At 52.2% G+C, this 14,992-nt stretch overlaps 2 protein-coding genes and 1 long non-coding RNA gene across 15 annotated transcripts in view; 2 read left to right on the forward strand and 1 right to left on the reverse strand.

Moving 5' to 3' along the window:
* Positions 1-10,658, forward strand: part of AXL (AXL receptor tyrosine kinase) — a 35,481-nt gene extending 24,823 nt beyond the window's left edge. For 4 of the 5 annotated variants that reach the window (XM_035286420.2, XM_035286421.2, XM_035286423.3 and 1 more), the window contains 8 exons: positions 174-269; positions 404-481; positions 1,152-1,244; positions 1,644-1,765; positions 2,392-2,501; positions 5,017-5,176; positions 6,062-6,198; positions 8,486-10,658. In XM_035286420.2, coding sequence (XP_035142311.2) covers positions 174-269; positions 404-481; positions 1,152-1,244; positions 1,644-1,765; positions 2,392-2,501; positions 5,017-5,176; positions 6,062-6,198; positions 8,486-8,837 — 1,148 coding nt within the window. In that variant the 3' untranslated portion in view covers positions 8,838-10,658. Of the gene's footprint in view, positions 1-173; positions 270-403; positions 482-1,151; positions 1,245-1,643; positions 1,766-2,391; positions 2,502-5,016; positions 5,177-6,061; positions 6,199-8,119; positions 8,246-8,485 lie in introns of those variants that run through there. The other variant, XM_078359772.1, reaches the window with a different exon arrangement.
* A 171-nt stretch (positions 10,659-10,829) lies between these two features.
* On the reverse strand, positions 10,830-12,278 carry LOC144580785 (uncharacterized). Its single transcript, XR_013530928.1, has 2 exons — positions 12,068-12,278; positions 10,830-10,898 (listed from the first exon to the last, which is right to left on the reverse strand). It is a non-coding gene; the product is annotated as an uncharacterized LOC144580785 (long non-coding RNA).
* Positions 11,398-14,992, forward strand: part of HNRNPUL1 (heterogeneous nuclear ribonucleoprotein U like 1) — a 43,281-nt gene continuing 39,686 nt past the window's right edge. For 3 of the 9 annotated variants that reach the window (XM_035286428.3, XM_035286432.3, XM_078359777.1), the window contains exon 1: positions 11,398-11,423. Coding sequence is in view for 3 of the 9 variants with exons in the window: in XM_035286425.3 (XP_035142316.1) it covers positions 13,321-13,615 (295 nt within the window). In the remaining 6 variants the exon portion in view is untranslated. Of the gene's footprint in view, positions 11,424-13,238; positions 13,616-14,992 lie in introns of those variants that run through there. The other 6 variants (XM_035286425.3, XM_035286426.3, XM_078359773.1 and 3 more) reach the window with 2 other exon arrangements.

Genomic DNA, 14,992 nt, shown 5'->3' on the forward strand with positions numbered 1-14,992 from the left:
TCCAGAGGAGGAGCTAGGGTGGAAGTGGCAGGGTGCTCAGGGCAGTAGCTAATTTTGAATCGATGCGGCAGTATGTCAGTGTTTCAACAATGGGTCTATCCCTACTGGTGGGTGAATGTCACCTGAATGTCAGCCCTGCCCCATGGCTTTGTCCACCCCAAACTTGCATGCAGTGAACAGCCTGGGCATCAGTGAAGAGCTGAAGGAGAAGCTGCGGGATGTGATGGTGGATCGGCACAAGGTGGCCCTGGGGAAGACTCTGGGAGAAGGTGAGTCCCCCCAGCAGCATAAACACATCCTTCTGAACTTCTGAGATCCTGCACTTCCACGCCCCCACCCAACTCTAGGAAAAACAGTCCCCCCAGGCCCTCTGAGGTCAGTGTCTCTCTCTGGCCCTTCACAGGAGAGTTTGGAGCCGTGATGGAAGGCCAGCTCAACCAGGACGACTCCGTCCTCAAGGTGGCTGTGAAGACGATGAAGAGTGAGTCATGTGCACATGTGTGGGGCCCCCTGCCCCTTCCCTATGCCCCTGAGAAGGAAGAAAGCAGAAAAGGTAACAGCAAGTTAGCCATTGCCTAGAATTTTTGAGTGGGGAATTCAAGACCAGCCTGGCCAACATGGTAAAACCCCATCTCTACTAAAAATACAAATATTAGCCAGGCGTGATGGTGCATGCCTGTAATCCCAGCCACTCAGGAGACTGAGGCACGAGAACCTCTTGAATCGGGGAGGCGGAGGTTGCAGAGAGCTGAGATTGTGCCATTGCACTCCAGCCTGGAGGACAAGTGCAAAACTCCATCTCAAAAAAAAAAAAAAAATGATATGGATGGTGGTGTGTGCCTGTGGTCCCAGCTACTCAGGAACCCAAGCCTAGGAGTTTGAGCCTGCAGTGAGCTGTGATCGCTCTGATTGCATCCAGCCTGGGTGATGGAGCAAGACCCTGTCTCAAAAAAAGCAACCAATAAAATAAAATGGGAACCGTAACAGTAGCACCTAAGAAGATTAAATGAGTTAATATACGTAAAGTACTGAGTTTGGCACCTAGTACTTACTAATCATGTTTGATGAAGATGAGTGATGACGATGGTGATGGAGAGGAGGTGGAGGGAGGAACTCCTCCCCTCCTCAACCACCTTTCTCTCTCCCTCTAGTTGCTATCTGCACGAGGTCAGAGCTGGAGGATTTCCTGAGTGAAGCCGTCTGTATGAAGGAATTCGACCATCCCAACGTCATGAGGCTCATCGGTGAGGGGGGGCAGATTCAAGGGTCTACAGGCCCCATGGGGGCCATAGCAGAGGGAAGACTCCTTCCTCTGGCCCTGGGAAGATCAGACTCCATGCTTCCTGCTCCCGGCGCCTTCAGGGTCAGCAAACTCGCCCCTCCTACTTTCCCTCAGCTTGGAATGTGACCTCTGACCATTCCCAGAAATAGCTGAGGTCCCCAGGAGGGCTCTGGAAACATCCCTGGGAACTCTGTTGGAAATGGCGTCTCTGCAGCTCGGTCCTTGCTGCCCCCATTACTCTCTAAACAATATGGCAGCCAGATTGGATGGGAGTGAGGAGAGGCTGAAGTCTGGCTGGGAGGGGGCTTGGCTTCACCTTCTGCCCAGCAGGAGTAACAGGGCTGCCTGGGGTGGGGCTCAGGCGTCTGTTTCCAGGGTTCTGAACGAGAGAGCTTTCCGGCACCTGTGGTCATCTTACCTTTCATGAAACATGGAGACCTACACAGTTTCCTCCTCTATTCCCGGCTTGGGGACCAGCCAGTGGTGAGGGGCATTTAATATCCAGTCTATAAATATTAACTGAGCATCAGTCAGGTACCCAGTGCTGCTCAGACCCTGGGAAGACCATGGTGACCAGGAGCCTGCTCTCCTGCAGCGTGTCTTCCAGCAGGTCAGGTGAACAGCAAACAAGCTAATAAATACCTAAGCAAGATGACTTAAATGCTAGGAAGGAAATACAGTAGGGTGGATGAGGAGGCCAGGCAGTCAGTTTGGGTGGATGTCTAAGATCTTGCCGCGGAGGTGACCTTGAAGGACTTGGGGCTGGGGAGATGTCTGGCCATCTGGGCAGGAAGCAATCCCAATAAAATGCACAACATAGGCAAAGGCTCGGAGGTGGGAACAATGGTGGTTTATCTGAAGACCAGACGGGAGTCTGGTGGGAGCGTCTGTCAAGGGCAAGAATATAGGCGATCAAGTCAAACAGGAAGGCTGGAGCAAGTTTATAGGACCTTTCAGGCCATGGGACGGGGTTGGGTGGAATTGTCAGAGCCACGGGAAACCACTGCAGGCAGAGATAGGCATGCCCAGAGGGACAGAGGGGGGAGGGATCAGCGTCAAGGACCCTACTGACCTCTATTGACCCTCCTCCCACCTGCCTTCCCCCTCAGTACCTGCCCACTCAGATGCTGGTGAAGTTCATGGCAGACATCGCCAGTGGCATGGAGTATCTGAGTACCAAGAGATTCATACACCGGGACCTGGCGGCCAGGAATTGCATGTGAGTGCCTTTCAGGGACACCCCCGATGCTCCCACACTCCCTGAGGGAGCTCCCTCCCTCATTCTTAGAATGGAAGTGGGGCTAGACACCCGCTGAAGGCAGGCCAGAACTTAGGACCAGGAAAGTCAGTAAGGGGATCTGGGAAGGCTTCCTGGAGGAGGTGGGTCCTGAACTGAGGTCTGGGAGGAGTATTCGGGTGCAGAGAGAGAAGAGACAAGAAGGTGGGCTCAGTGCACAGTATGAGGTGAGCAAAGAGGCCAAGGTGACTGATGGGGATGGGGACCTGTGAGCCTCATCTCTGTCCTGCTCCATGCTGAATGTCTTGCCTGGGGCTGCCCTTTGGAAGTGGCCACACTGGATAAGGAAACCAAACTCCCCACCAATGGACAAACAGAAAATAGGCCAGATGGGGCGTGGTGGCTCACACCTGTAATCCTAGCACTTTGGGAGACCGAGGTGGGAGGATCACGTGAGGCCAGGAGTTCAAGACCAGCCTTAGCAAAACCCCCTCTCTATTAAAAATACAAAATTCAGCTGGGTGTGGTGGCACGTGCCTGTAATCCCAGCATGAGAATTTCTTGAACCTGGGAGGTGGAGGTTGCAGTGAACCGAGATCGATTGCACCACTGCAGTCCAGCCTGGGCAACACAGTGAGACTCTGTCAAAAAAAAAAAAGAAGGAAAAAAAGAGAAAGAGAGAGAGAGGGAAATAGTGACCTGTAGTCCCAGCCACTCCTGAGGCTGAGGTGGGAAGATTGCTTGAGCCTCGAGACCAGCTTGAGTAACACAGCGAGACCCCATCTCAAAAAAAAGAACAAGAAATCCCCTGAAAGCCAGAATAGGGGTAAGGGGAGGGTAGGGCGTGGAGGGAATGGAACCACAGAGTTAGAATATTGGTCCCCACCAGGTGCAGTGGCTCACACCTATAATCCCAGACCTTTGGGAGGCTGAGGCAGGAGGATCACTAGTACCCAGGAGTTCAAGACCAGCCGGGGCAGCATAGTGAACCCTGTCTCTGCAAAAAATAAAAATAAATTAGATGGGCCTGATGGTGTATACTTGGGGTCCCAGCTATTCGGGAGACCAGGGTGGGAGGATTGCTTTGACCTCAGGAGGTTTAGGCTGAAGTGAGCCATGATGGTATGACTTCACTACTGCCTGGGCAACACAGCAAGACCTCATCTCAAAAAAGTTGATGTATATTTTACATACATTAAAATATACACATCATATATGTGCAGCTCAGCTCAATGAATTTTTATGGGAACAGACCCATGTAACCACTAGATCAAGGTAAAGAATATTTCTTAGCCCCAGCAGGCTCCTCCATGACTCTTCCTCTTCCCAGTCACTACCCCCAAGTGGAAACCACTATCCTGACTTCTCAGCACTAGTTTCACCTTTTCTGAAAAGTCATACAAATGGGACCGTGCAGTTTGGATTGCTTTGTGTCTGGCTTCTGTGGCTCAGCATGATGTTTTTGAGATTAATCTGTGTAGGGATAGTTTGCTCTTTTTCTTTGCTTTGTGATATTCCACCATATGAATGTCCTGTGGATGGTCTCTCTCCTTTCTTCTTTCTTTCCTTCTTTTCTTTTTCTTCCCCTTTCTTTATTTTCTTTTCTGTTTTGTTCTGACAGAGTCTTACTCTGTCCTTTATGGTGGGGTGCAGTGGCGCGATCATAGCTCACTGCAGCCTCCAACTCCTGGCCAAAGCTACCCTCCCGTCTCAGCCTCCTAAATAGCTGGAACTACAGACATGTGCCACCATGCCTAGCTATTTTTACATTTTTTTTGTAGAGACAGGGTCATGCTTTATTTTCCAGGCTGGTCTTGAACTCCTAGCCTCAAGTGATCCTCCTCCTCCTGCCTTGGCCTCCCAAAGTGCCGAAATTATAGGCTTGAGCCCACTGAGCCACTGTGCCAGGCCTTTTTTTTTTTTGATATGGAGTCTCACTCACTCTGTTGCCCAGACTAGAGTACAGTGGCATGATCTCAACTCACTGCAATCTCCGCCTACTGGGTTCAACTGATTCTCCTGCATCAGCCTCCTGAGTAGATGGGATTTCAGGTGTGTGCCACCACACGTGGCTAATTTTTGTGCTCTTAGTAGAGACAGAGTTTCACCATGTTGGCCAGGCTGGTCTCGAACTCCTGACCTAAAGTGATTCATCTGCCTTGGCCTCCCAAAGGAAGGACCTTAGAATCTAGCAAAGAGCCAAAGTTAGGAAGGCCTGTAGAAGCCCTTTGTCTCATCCTCATTTGACAGAGGGGACAAGAAGTAAAGCATCCCACCCATCTGGACTGGGATGAAGGGTTTTTTTTTTAATTCACCTGGGCACAGGTGGGCTGAGGCCAAAGAAAGTGTCAGCCTGGGGTGAAGGTTTGGGAGACAAATCCCCACCTCCAGCCAGGACAGCAAGGGCAGGAGGTGCAGATGTATCTGAGAGCCAGGGCAGGCTTCCTGGTGGAGGTGGCCAATGCCCTGACCCTGTTCCTCTCCCCAATCCCAACAGGCTGAATGAGAACATGTCTGTGTGTGTGGCGGACTTCGGGCTCTCCAAGAAGATCTACAATGGGGACTACTACCGCCAGGGACGTATTGCCAAGATGCCAGTCAAGTGGATTGCCATTGAGAGTCTAGCTGACCGTGTCTACACCAGCAAGAGTGATGTGGTACATGCATCCCCGCCAAGATTGGGGAACCATGGGAGGGCATGGCCTTACCACCACACACTATGCCTGAGCAGCTGTGGATGCAAGGGTCCCAGGGACATGTGGGCTTCCCTTCACAAGAGGTTGTCCATGCAGGCTGGGCATGTCTTGGGGTATGGTGGGCATCTCAGAGTAGTGGTGTGTGCATGCCCAGGATATATACAGACCCATGTGTGCATGGTGGCAATGTAGACAGTTTGGGTTAGGAGAAGCTGCAGTGATTGCGTGTGCATGTGCACACTCATAGAATATGGACAGCCAGGGTGTGCAGAGCGACACATGAGCTCATGTGTCCATGAAGTGTGTAAATGCATGTGAGGGTGAGCATATATATGTATCCATGAAAGTTACTTATTCATGTGTATACCTGTGTCAAAGTGTTATATATGTATGTGCGTGCATATACATGTTTTTAGACAGAGTCTTGCTCTGTTGCCCAGGCTGGAGTGCAGTTGTATGATCTCTGTTCACTGCAACCTCTGCCTCCCGGGTCAAGCGATTCTCCTGCCACAGCCTCCTGAGTAGCTGGGATTACAGGTGCTCACCACCATGCCCAGCTAATTTTTGTTGTTTTAGTAGAGATGGGATTTCACCATGTTGACCAGGCTGGTCTCCAACTCTTGACCTCAGGTGATCTGCCCACCTCAGCCTCCCAAAGTGCTGGGATTACAGGTGTGAGCCACTGCGCCCGGCTAAAGTATGTTTCTGTGAATACTTGTGACACTCCCAGAGGATGGTTGTGAACATGTGTACATAAGTGTGGGTGTACCCATGAACCTGTGTATGGGAGGGGGGTGATTCTGTACAGGGGAGACCGTCTAATTTCCTCCCCTCTGCCCCTCACAGTGGTCCTTCGGGGTGACAATGTGGGAGATTGCCACAAGAGGCCAAACCCCGTATCCAGGAGTGGAGAACAGCGAGATTTATGACTATCTTCGTCAGGGAAATCGCCTGAAGCAGCCTGCGGACTGTCTGGATGGACTGTGAGGACCCTTAGGTTCCCCCCAACCGAGAATTCACTCCAAATCCCTGATTACCCCCACATGGCCCTCACAGGCCCAGGACTCTCTATAACCAGGACAGAATCCCTGAGAATGCTAAGCGACCCATTGCCCCTCACCAATGCTCTGAGTATGGCCACCACTAGCCAGTGGTGTGCAAATTGGCTAAAGGTACCTTTTCCCCCTTAGGCTGTGTCTGGAATGCAGGTTGAATCAGCCCCCTGCCTCCCCATCCCCAAGCCAGGTACCTTTGGGCAGTGAATAACAGCACAGTCTTACCTGGCGGCCCTGCCTTTCGGACCTGCACCCCCAGAGACTTCTAATTCATCCCAGACTCCTGAGCACACCATGCTTCCCCCACATGCTCAACACCCAGGACTCTCTTCAAAACCCTCCAGCTTGTTTTATTGACCTTCTCTAGACTCAGGTCTCCTCTGAGATGCTCGCAGGATCCTTTACGGTGTGCTTGTCAAACTTTTCAATACTGGAGCATGCGGGGGAGGCCATGATATTTAGCCAGCACTTTGAGGGTAAAGAGAGGATGCTGGTTGGGTCAGGAGGAGACAGCCTGGGGCCTCGGACTCCTCAGTCAACCCTGGGTACTTCAAGAGCTGAGAGGAGTAAAAGCAACAGCTTCTCTTTTTTTCTTTTTTTTTTTTTTTGAGATGTAGTCTCGCTCTGTCACCCAGGCTAGAGTACAGTGACGTGATCTCAGCTCACTGCAACCTCCACCTCCCTGGTTCAAGCAATTTCCCTGCCTCAGCCTCCCGAGTAGTTGGGATTACAGGTGCATACCACTACGCCTGGCTAATTTTTTTGCAGTTTTAGTAGAGGTGGGGTTTCACCATGTTGGTCAGGCTGGTCTTGAACTCCTGACCTCATGACCCACCTGCCTCTGCCTCGCAAAGTGCTGGGATTACAAGCATGAACCACCGTGCCCGGGCTGAACAGCTAACATTTTTTTTCATACCCAATTCCTGTAGAACAGCTAACATTTTTATAGAACTGACTAGAAGGCACTGTTTTGGGTACCTGGCATGTATTAAATCCTTTGGTCCTTACCACAGCCATATGCTGTAGATAGGTATCATTATTATTCCCATTTTGCAGATGAGAAAACAGTCCTACAAGGAAGGTGATTTATTTGTCAAAGTTTGCACAGCTGATGTGTTTGTTTTCTATATCCCCAAATCGAGTAGTTTAAAAAACAAACATTATCTCACAGTTTCTGAAGGTTGGAAACTGGGAACAGCTTAACAGGGTGATTTTGGTTCAGGATCTCTAATGAAGTTACAAAGATGTCATTGGGGCTATAGTCATCCGAAGGTTGGGACCAGAAAATTGCTGTCTTCTTTTTTTTTTTTGAGATGGATTCTCGATCTGTTGCCCAGGCTGGAGTGCAATGGCACGATCTTGGCTCACTGCAACCTCTGCCTCCCGGGTTCAAGCAATTCTCCTGCCTCAGCCTCCCAAGCAGCTGGGATTACAGGTGCCTGCACCACACCCAGCTAATTTTTTGGATTTTTAGTAGAGACAGGGTTTCACCATATTGGTCAGGCTGGTCTCGAAGTCTTGACCTTGTGATCCACCCACCTCAGCCTCGCAAAGTGCTGAGATTACAGGCGTGAGCCATCGCGCCCGACCCAGAAGATTGCTTTCAAGGTGGCTTACTCACATGGCTGCAGCAGGAGGCTTCAGTTCATTGTCATGTGGACCCCTTTGTGGTGCTGTTTGAGCTTACTCACAACGTGGCAGCCCATGAGGAGGTGCAAGGAAGCTGTAATGCCTTCTTTGACCTAGTCTCAGAAGTCACACATGCCATCACTTCTGCCAAATCAGAAGCAAGTCACTAGTTTCTGCCCTTGCTCAAAAGGAGGGGATTTATTCTCTGTCTTTTTTGCAGGGAGGAGGGTCAAAGAATGTATGGACCTATTTTAACCCAGCACAGCTTGTAAGTGGCATAGCCAGGCTTTGATGCGACTCTGTTCTGGGGAGCTGGAAAGGTCTGTTCTAGCAAACCCTCATCAGAATACTACTCCATACCCAGACAGGTTGCCCAAGACCCTTCCCAGCTCCTGAGTCTCCCGGGACCCAACTCAGAAACTCGGGAATTTCCAAATCCCCATAGATGGTCTCAAACTGCTGAGGCTGCCCCCAGCCCTCTAAAATGCCCCCAGTCCCCTGAGTGTCCTGAAATGTCCCCAGGCTCCCAGCATGCTCCCCTTCTGAGTCCCTACTCAATCCCCCACTCCTCATTTTGCTGCCCTAGATATGCCCTGATGTCGCGGTGCTGGGAGCTGAATCCGCAGGACCGGCCAAGTTTTACAGAGCTGCGGGAAGATCTGGAGAACACACTGAAGGCCTTGCCGCCTGCCCAGGAGCCTGACGAAATCCTCTATGTCAATATGGATGAGGCCGGAGGTTATCCTGAACCCCCTGGAGCTGCTGGAGGAGCTGACCCCCCAACCCAGCCAGACCCTAAGGATTCCTGTAGCTGCCTCACTGCAGCTGAGGTCCATCCTGCTGGACGCTATGTCCTCTGCCCTTCCACAGCCCCTAGCCCCCCTCAGCCTGCTGATAGGGGCTCCCCAGCAGCCCCGGGGCAGGAGGATGGCGCCTGAGACAACCCTCCACCTGGGACTCCCTCTCAGGATCCAAGCTAGGCACTGCCACTGGGGGAAATTCCACCCCCCCGACTTTCCCACCCCAGGCCTTATCCCCACCTGCAACCCTATCTTCCTACCTATCCCACCTCCATTCCAGACAGGTAATGTCCCCTTCTTTGTGCAGTGGCTTACTTTAAAAGCCATAGCATCACCATTTATAAAAGAAAGGGGTTGGATTGCAGTATCTGAGACCCTCCCATGTGTTAACATTCCAAGACTCTAGATTCTAAGGTTTAAAGAGTCTGGATTCAAAGATTCTAGGTTTCAAAGATGCTATGAGTCTTTGGTTCTAAGGACCTGAAATTCCAAAGTCTCTAATTCATTAAAGTGCTAAGGTTATAAGGCCTACTATTCTTTTTTTTTCCTTTTTGAGACGGAGTCTCGCTTTTTTGCCCAGGCTGGAGTGCAGTGGTGCAATTTTGCCTCATTGCAAACTCCACTTACCAGGCTCAAGTGATTCTCCTGCCTCAGCCTCCCAAGTAGCTGAGATTACAGGTGTGCTCCACCACACCCGGCTAATTTTTGTATTCTTAGTAGAGACAGGGTTTTACCATGTTGGCCAGGCTGACCTAAAACTCCCGACCTCAAGTGATCCACCCACCTCAGCCTCCCAAAGTGCTGGGATTACAGGCATGAGCCACCTCACTCAACCTTAAGACCCACTATTCTAAGGCTCTGAGATTCTGTGGTTTTACATTTCGTGGTTCTAACATTTTTGATAAGTCTCCAAGATTTTAGGTTCTAAAACTCTAAGATTCTGATTTTAGGATGTAAGGCTCTATGATTCTAGATTTTTATTTTTCTGGGGTTCAGAGTCTTTATAGTGTAAGATTCTAGATTCTAAAATTCTAGACACGGGGGTTCTAAGGCCAACGATTCTAAAATTTGATGTTCTAAGGCTCTAAATCTAGAACCTCTGGCTAGAAGACTCTAGGTCATAAGTCTTCCAAATTTTATATTCTCAAGTTCTAAGATTCTAATGATGATCAATTATAGTTTCTGAGGCTTTATGATAATAGATTCTGTTGTATAAGATCCTGGATCCTAAGGGTCTAAGGCTCTAGAATCTGCAATTCAAAAGTTCCAAGAGTCTAACAGTTCCAAGGTCTAATGTTCTCAGATGTGATAGATTCTAAGACTTACTCTAAGATCTTAGATTCTCTGTGTCTAAGATTCTAGATGATTAAACTCCTAAGATTCTAATGGTCTGTTCTGTTTCAAGGTACTCTAGATTCCATTGGTCCAAGATTCTGGATCCCAAGCATCTAAGTTCTAAGGCTCTTACACTCCACTTTGACTAAGGAGACACCAAAGTTCTAATCATTTCTAATGTTGGACACCTTTAGGTTCTATGCTTGCATTCCACCTCTCTAGGACATGGCTAAGAGTCCAAGAATCTACATTTCTAAAATCTTATAGTTCCAGGCACTGTAGTTCTAAGACTCAAATGTTCTAAGTTTCTAAGATTCTAAAGATCCACAGGTCTAGACTATTAGGAGCAATTCCAAGGTTCTAACCCTATACTGTAGTAGTTTTCTGGGTGCCCCTCCCCTTCTTAGCCACCATTGCTTCCTCTTCACCTCCTGTGGGGGTGTGCCCCCTTCAAGCCTGTGCAATGCATTACGGATGCTTCCTTTCTCACAGGGGATGGGGGAATCTCCCACCTTTCGGGCCACAGTGCCCCCCCTGAGCCAATCCCTCACCCTCTGAGTACAGGGCCATGGACTCTGGTGCCTCCAGAGGGGCTCAGGTCACATAAAACTTTGTAATCAATGAGCTTTTGTCTCCTTGTCTCCTTTTAGCTGTGATGTGGCCCTATTCCATGACAATTCAGTTCCCTCATCAAAAAAAGGAAGCGTTTGGTGGGGTCCTGGAATTCTTTCCTCACTAGAGAGGGTAGAAATGAACATAAACATAGAAAAAAAAGACACACAAGCAAAGAGATGCAGACTCTCGGAAACCTTTAGTGAGGAACTGGCATACACGTCCAGGATCACAGACACACACACCTGTTCCCTGCAAAGTAACAGACACGTGAATTAATGGACACACCCAGGAGAACCTGGTCACAAACAGACTGAAATTCAGACGCATGTAACACAAACATACAGAATTACACAGACACAAACATTTACAAACACTCAGGCAGACATCCGCAACGAATAGGAGACACAGATCCAGAGTCAAGTGACACAAATACTCGAGACATGTAGAGTACAACAGGTACTCCCAGCCCCAACGTTCAGACTGACATAGAAACACAGGCACAGGATCCACAAGAGCCTCTAGCCAAGACCAGCCCTCCGTGTCTAGCACGAACTCGCGGGCGGGCGTTCCCGGGTGTGGCCGGCAGCAAATGGAGGAACCCTTGGCAGCCACCGGACGCCCTCCGGTGGCGGTTCTCGAGAACGGGAGACAGTTCAATCCGGGCCACAAACTTTTTTAGAACAAATCATTGTGGGAAGCTGGGAGGAGAGAGACAGAGAGGAAGTCGGACGTGGGCGAGGGGCGGGGTGTCTGGACTGGAACCTCCGGGCCCACGTGAGTGTCTGTCCCGCTGCTGAGTAGGTGCTGTGTGTCTGGGTTGCTGTAGTGTTCGCTTGTAGTGCAGCTATCCTGTGTTATCTTTATCATTCGATGCCGCCTGCCTCTGCGGACCGTGCTGGGCACCTCTACACTGCAGCTGGGTGCCCTACTCAAATCAGATCAGACCTGGGGCCGGGCGCGGTGGCTCACGCCTGTAATCCCAGCACTTTGGGAGGCCGAGGCGAGCGGATCACTTGAGATCAGGAGTTCGAGACCAGCCTGGCCAACAGGGAAACCTCGTCTCTACTAAAAATACAGAAATTAGCTGGGCGTGGTGGTGGGGACCTGTAATCCCAGCTACTCGGAAGGCTGAGGCAGGAGAATCGCTTGCACCCGGGAGGCGGAGGTTGCAGTGAGCCGAGATCGCGCCCCTGTACTCCAGCCTGGGCAACAAGAGCCAGACTCCATCTCAAAAAAAAGAAAGAAAGAAAGAAAGAGGAAAAAAAGAACTGGATGCGTCTGATGTGACGCATGCCTGTTTGTTTATCTCTGCGGGGTGTGCCTTTGTCTAAGTAGAGATGGTGTGTGGCTTCTGCGGGCTTAACGTGTGGCTCGGGAGGGAGTAGGAGTCTGCATCGTGTACCCCGATTGCGTCTTACTCGAGTTTTGCTTTCTGAGTTAGAGGCGACAGGTGGTGCGGCGTTAGGCACTGGGAAGCTCTCTGGCGTTTGTATTCATGAGCGCGAGCCTTAATGACTGATCCGCGGGTTTGAGCTTGTAGGTACAGACGCCAGATAGCCCGATTTACGAGAACAGCCGATTAGAGGATTCGGGAGAGCGGTCGGTGAACTTCTGGAGGTCTTTCGGGAGGGGAAGGCTCTATGGTAGCGTGCAGAGCGCCCGTTCCACGTCAGGTACCCACCATAGAGGAAGGCAGCTGCGGACTACCCAAGGGAAGGGCAACTTGCCTCCCGTTGTTAGTCTGGCCTCTACCCCCAAACCTTCGGGATTTCCTGAAGTCAAAATTTTGCTTTTTCTAAAAACGACTGGGTTTCTTTCAGATTACGAACTGTATATTCACTTAATCTCTATTCCATATACCTCCTACTACAGCGAAATTTGTGAGACAATCCTCTAAAGCACGGCCAATCTGGTGAACTTTTCCTAAAACGAGCCATCTCTGCCAGCTTTAGGAGCTAAGACAATAACTACGATTGGTGGGCAGATTGTTTTGAAACCGCCCTAACGGCAAGGGGCAGGCCCTCGGTGAATTCATCTGTTTCCGGTTTCTTAAAGGCAACAGGAAGGAGGGGTTTCTGCCGACACTCCGTTTCATTGGTTCTTGTGGTTTTACCCGCTCGGACTCCTCAAGGGGCGGGAGATGTAGACCAATCGGAATGTGTGTTACAGAGACACTTAGTTTGATGAAAGGACTACGCAGAAAGGCCGTGGGGCACTCATTCTGAGATCTCACCGCCGATTGGACCAAACTGTTACTCCCTTGTTTTCATTGGGCCTTACGGCAGGAGGCGCGGGAGAGCTATCCAATCAGCGCGCGCCCCGCCTCCTGCCTTTTCCCGCCCTCCGCTCCGGCCTCGGCCTCGACGTAGGCCAACGCTTCCTTCCCGGTAGCTCTTGGGCCTTCTCGTTGCCGTTTTTTGAAAACCGCGTTCTGATTGGCTGGGTCTCATGGCCGGCGCCCGTTGCCCCAAGCACTGACCAATTGGCACTCGTGTTACATCGGACGAGGCACGGGTGAGGGGGGAGAGGGCGGCGGCGGCCATTTTGAGCCGCCGCCGCCATTGGAGTGGGCCCCCCCCTTCCCCCTTCGCCTTCTGACAGGAAAGGTTTAAGGGGGACATAGCCCTGGGGGGCCGGGCCGGGCTCGGGGGCCACCCCGGGGGCCCGGGCCATGGATGTGCGCCGTCTGAAGGTGAACGAACTTCGCGAGGAGCTGCAGCGCCGCGGCCTGGACACTCGAGGCCTCAAGGCCGAGCTTGCTGAGCGGCTGCAGGCGGCGTTGGAGGCCGAGGAGCCTGACGACGAGCGGGAGCTCGAGGCCGACGACGAACCGGGGCGACCTGGGCACATCAACGAGGAGGTCGAGACCGAGGGGGGCTCCGAGCTGGAGGGGACCGCGCAGCCACCGCCGCCCGGGCTGCAGCCGCACGCGGAGCCCGGCGGCTACTCGGGGCCGGACGGACATTGTGAGAGTGCGCGGGGCGGGGGCCGGGGAGCCCGGAGCCTGGGCCGAGGAAAGGGCTGTGGGACGCGGGAGTCCAGCGCCTGAGGTCGGGGAGAAGACTAGAGGATCGGGGGATCCCGCCACCCGCCGCTGAAAAGGATCTGGGGACAAGGGCCCCGGCGCGACCGGAGGGTGGATCCTGACACTCGGTGCAGGGGGGACACTGGGGGAGGGGCTCTGGGTTTCGGAGATTAGAGGCCGGGGTGGCGGGGAGGATTCCGTACCGTGGGGCTCGGATCGGAGACCGGAAACTTGGTTTCTGGGGCCGGAGAGACTCGGAAGAACAAGACGTTTTCCATTTGGGCTAGTGAGGGTCTCGAAAATGGGGATCCTGGGGTTCGGAGCTCGGAGGGCTCGGCGGCCGTGCTCGCCCAGCGTGTGGGCTGGGGGGCGGGGAGCCGTGTTTCCAGGGTGGGGAGAGAATGTCCAGGTGTGCGGGGCTGGGAGAGTTTTGAAGAAGGAGGATCCTGGAGTATGCCGCTGGATGCGATCCTGGGAGTTCTCCCGTTTGCTACGGGGGTGGGTGGGTGAGGTGGAGGCGCTGGTGTCTGTGGCTGGGGAGGATCGAAGGAACTCAGTGCTCTGGAGGTTGGCTGGTGAGCATTTAGGGGGATGCGGGAGCTTGAACCAGAGGGCACCGCATCTCTCTTCCGCGGTTGGAAGGCCACCCTTGAGGCAGGCACAGCTTGGACATGTGGTGCTTTGAGATCTGGGGACTTTCTGGTTGGCCGCTAGAAGAGGTCCAGAGGCTGGCGGGGGAGAGGATGCTTCCCTGGACAAAAGATCCGGGGGTCTAGAGCTAGGAAGACTGAGGACAGATAACTCCGAGGCTGCTGCTGAATGGCCTGGGGCTGACTGTGGGCTTTCCGCGAACAGGGGGTAGCTGGGGGTGGGAGGGGTGGGGGCAGATGAGTTGGTAACATTCGAAGTGGATGAAGTATGTGGCGGGAGACAGGATCCTGTATCCAGCACTGAAGGAGTATGGAGCTGGTTGGGCGTATGAGGAGGGGCAGGCTGTAGGGAGCAAAGAGAAAGGAGACCTGTTGACTTCACTGGAGGCCCCAGAGTGGAGTGCGCAGAGTGTTTCTGGACCCGAGCATCTCCAAGAGAAATCTCGTTGGTTGCCAGAAGCAGTTTTTTATGTACCCAGGGAGTGGGGACCCTCAGGGAGCAGCAGGGAACCTCTGCATCAGCCAGGAAGTGGGACTCTGGGAATGAGTTCAGGTAGATCTGTGGTTGTCTGAGGAGAGGAAACCCTGGTATGGGACGGAGTGAATCTTCAGTTAGAGAAAAGCAGCTTGGTTGAGCGCAGTGGCTCACGCCTGTAATCCCAGCACTT

The sequence above is a fragment of the Callithrix jacchus genome, chromosome 22 (assembly GCF_049354715.1).
Source record: "Callithrix jacchus isolate 240 chromosome 22, calJac240_pri, whole genome shotgun sequence".
NCBI lineage: Eukaryota > Metazoa > Chordata > Mammalia > Primates > Cebidae > Callithrix > Callithrix jacchus.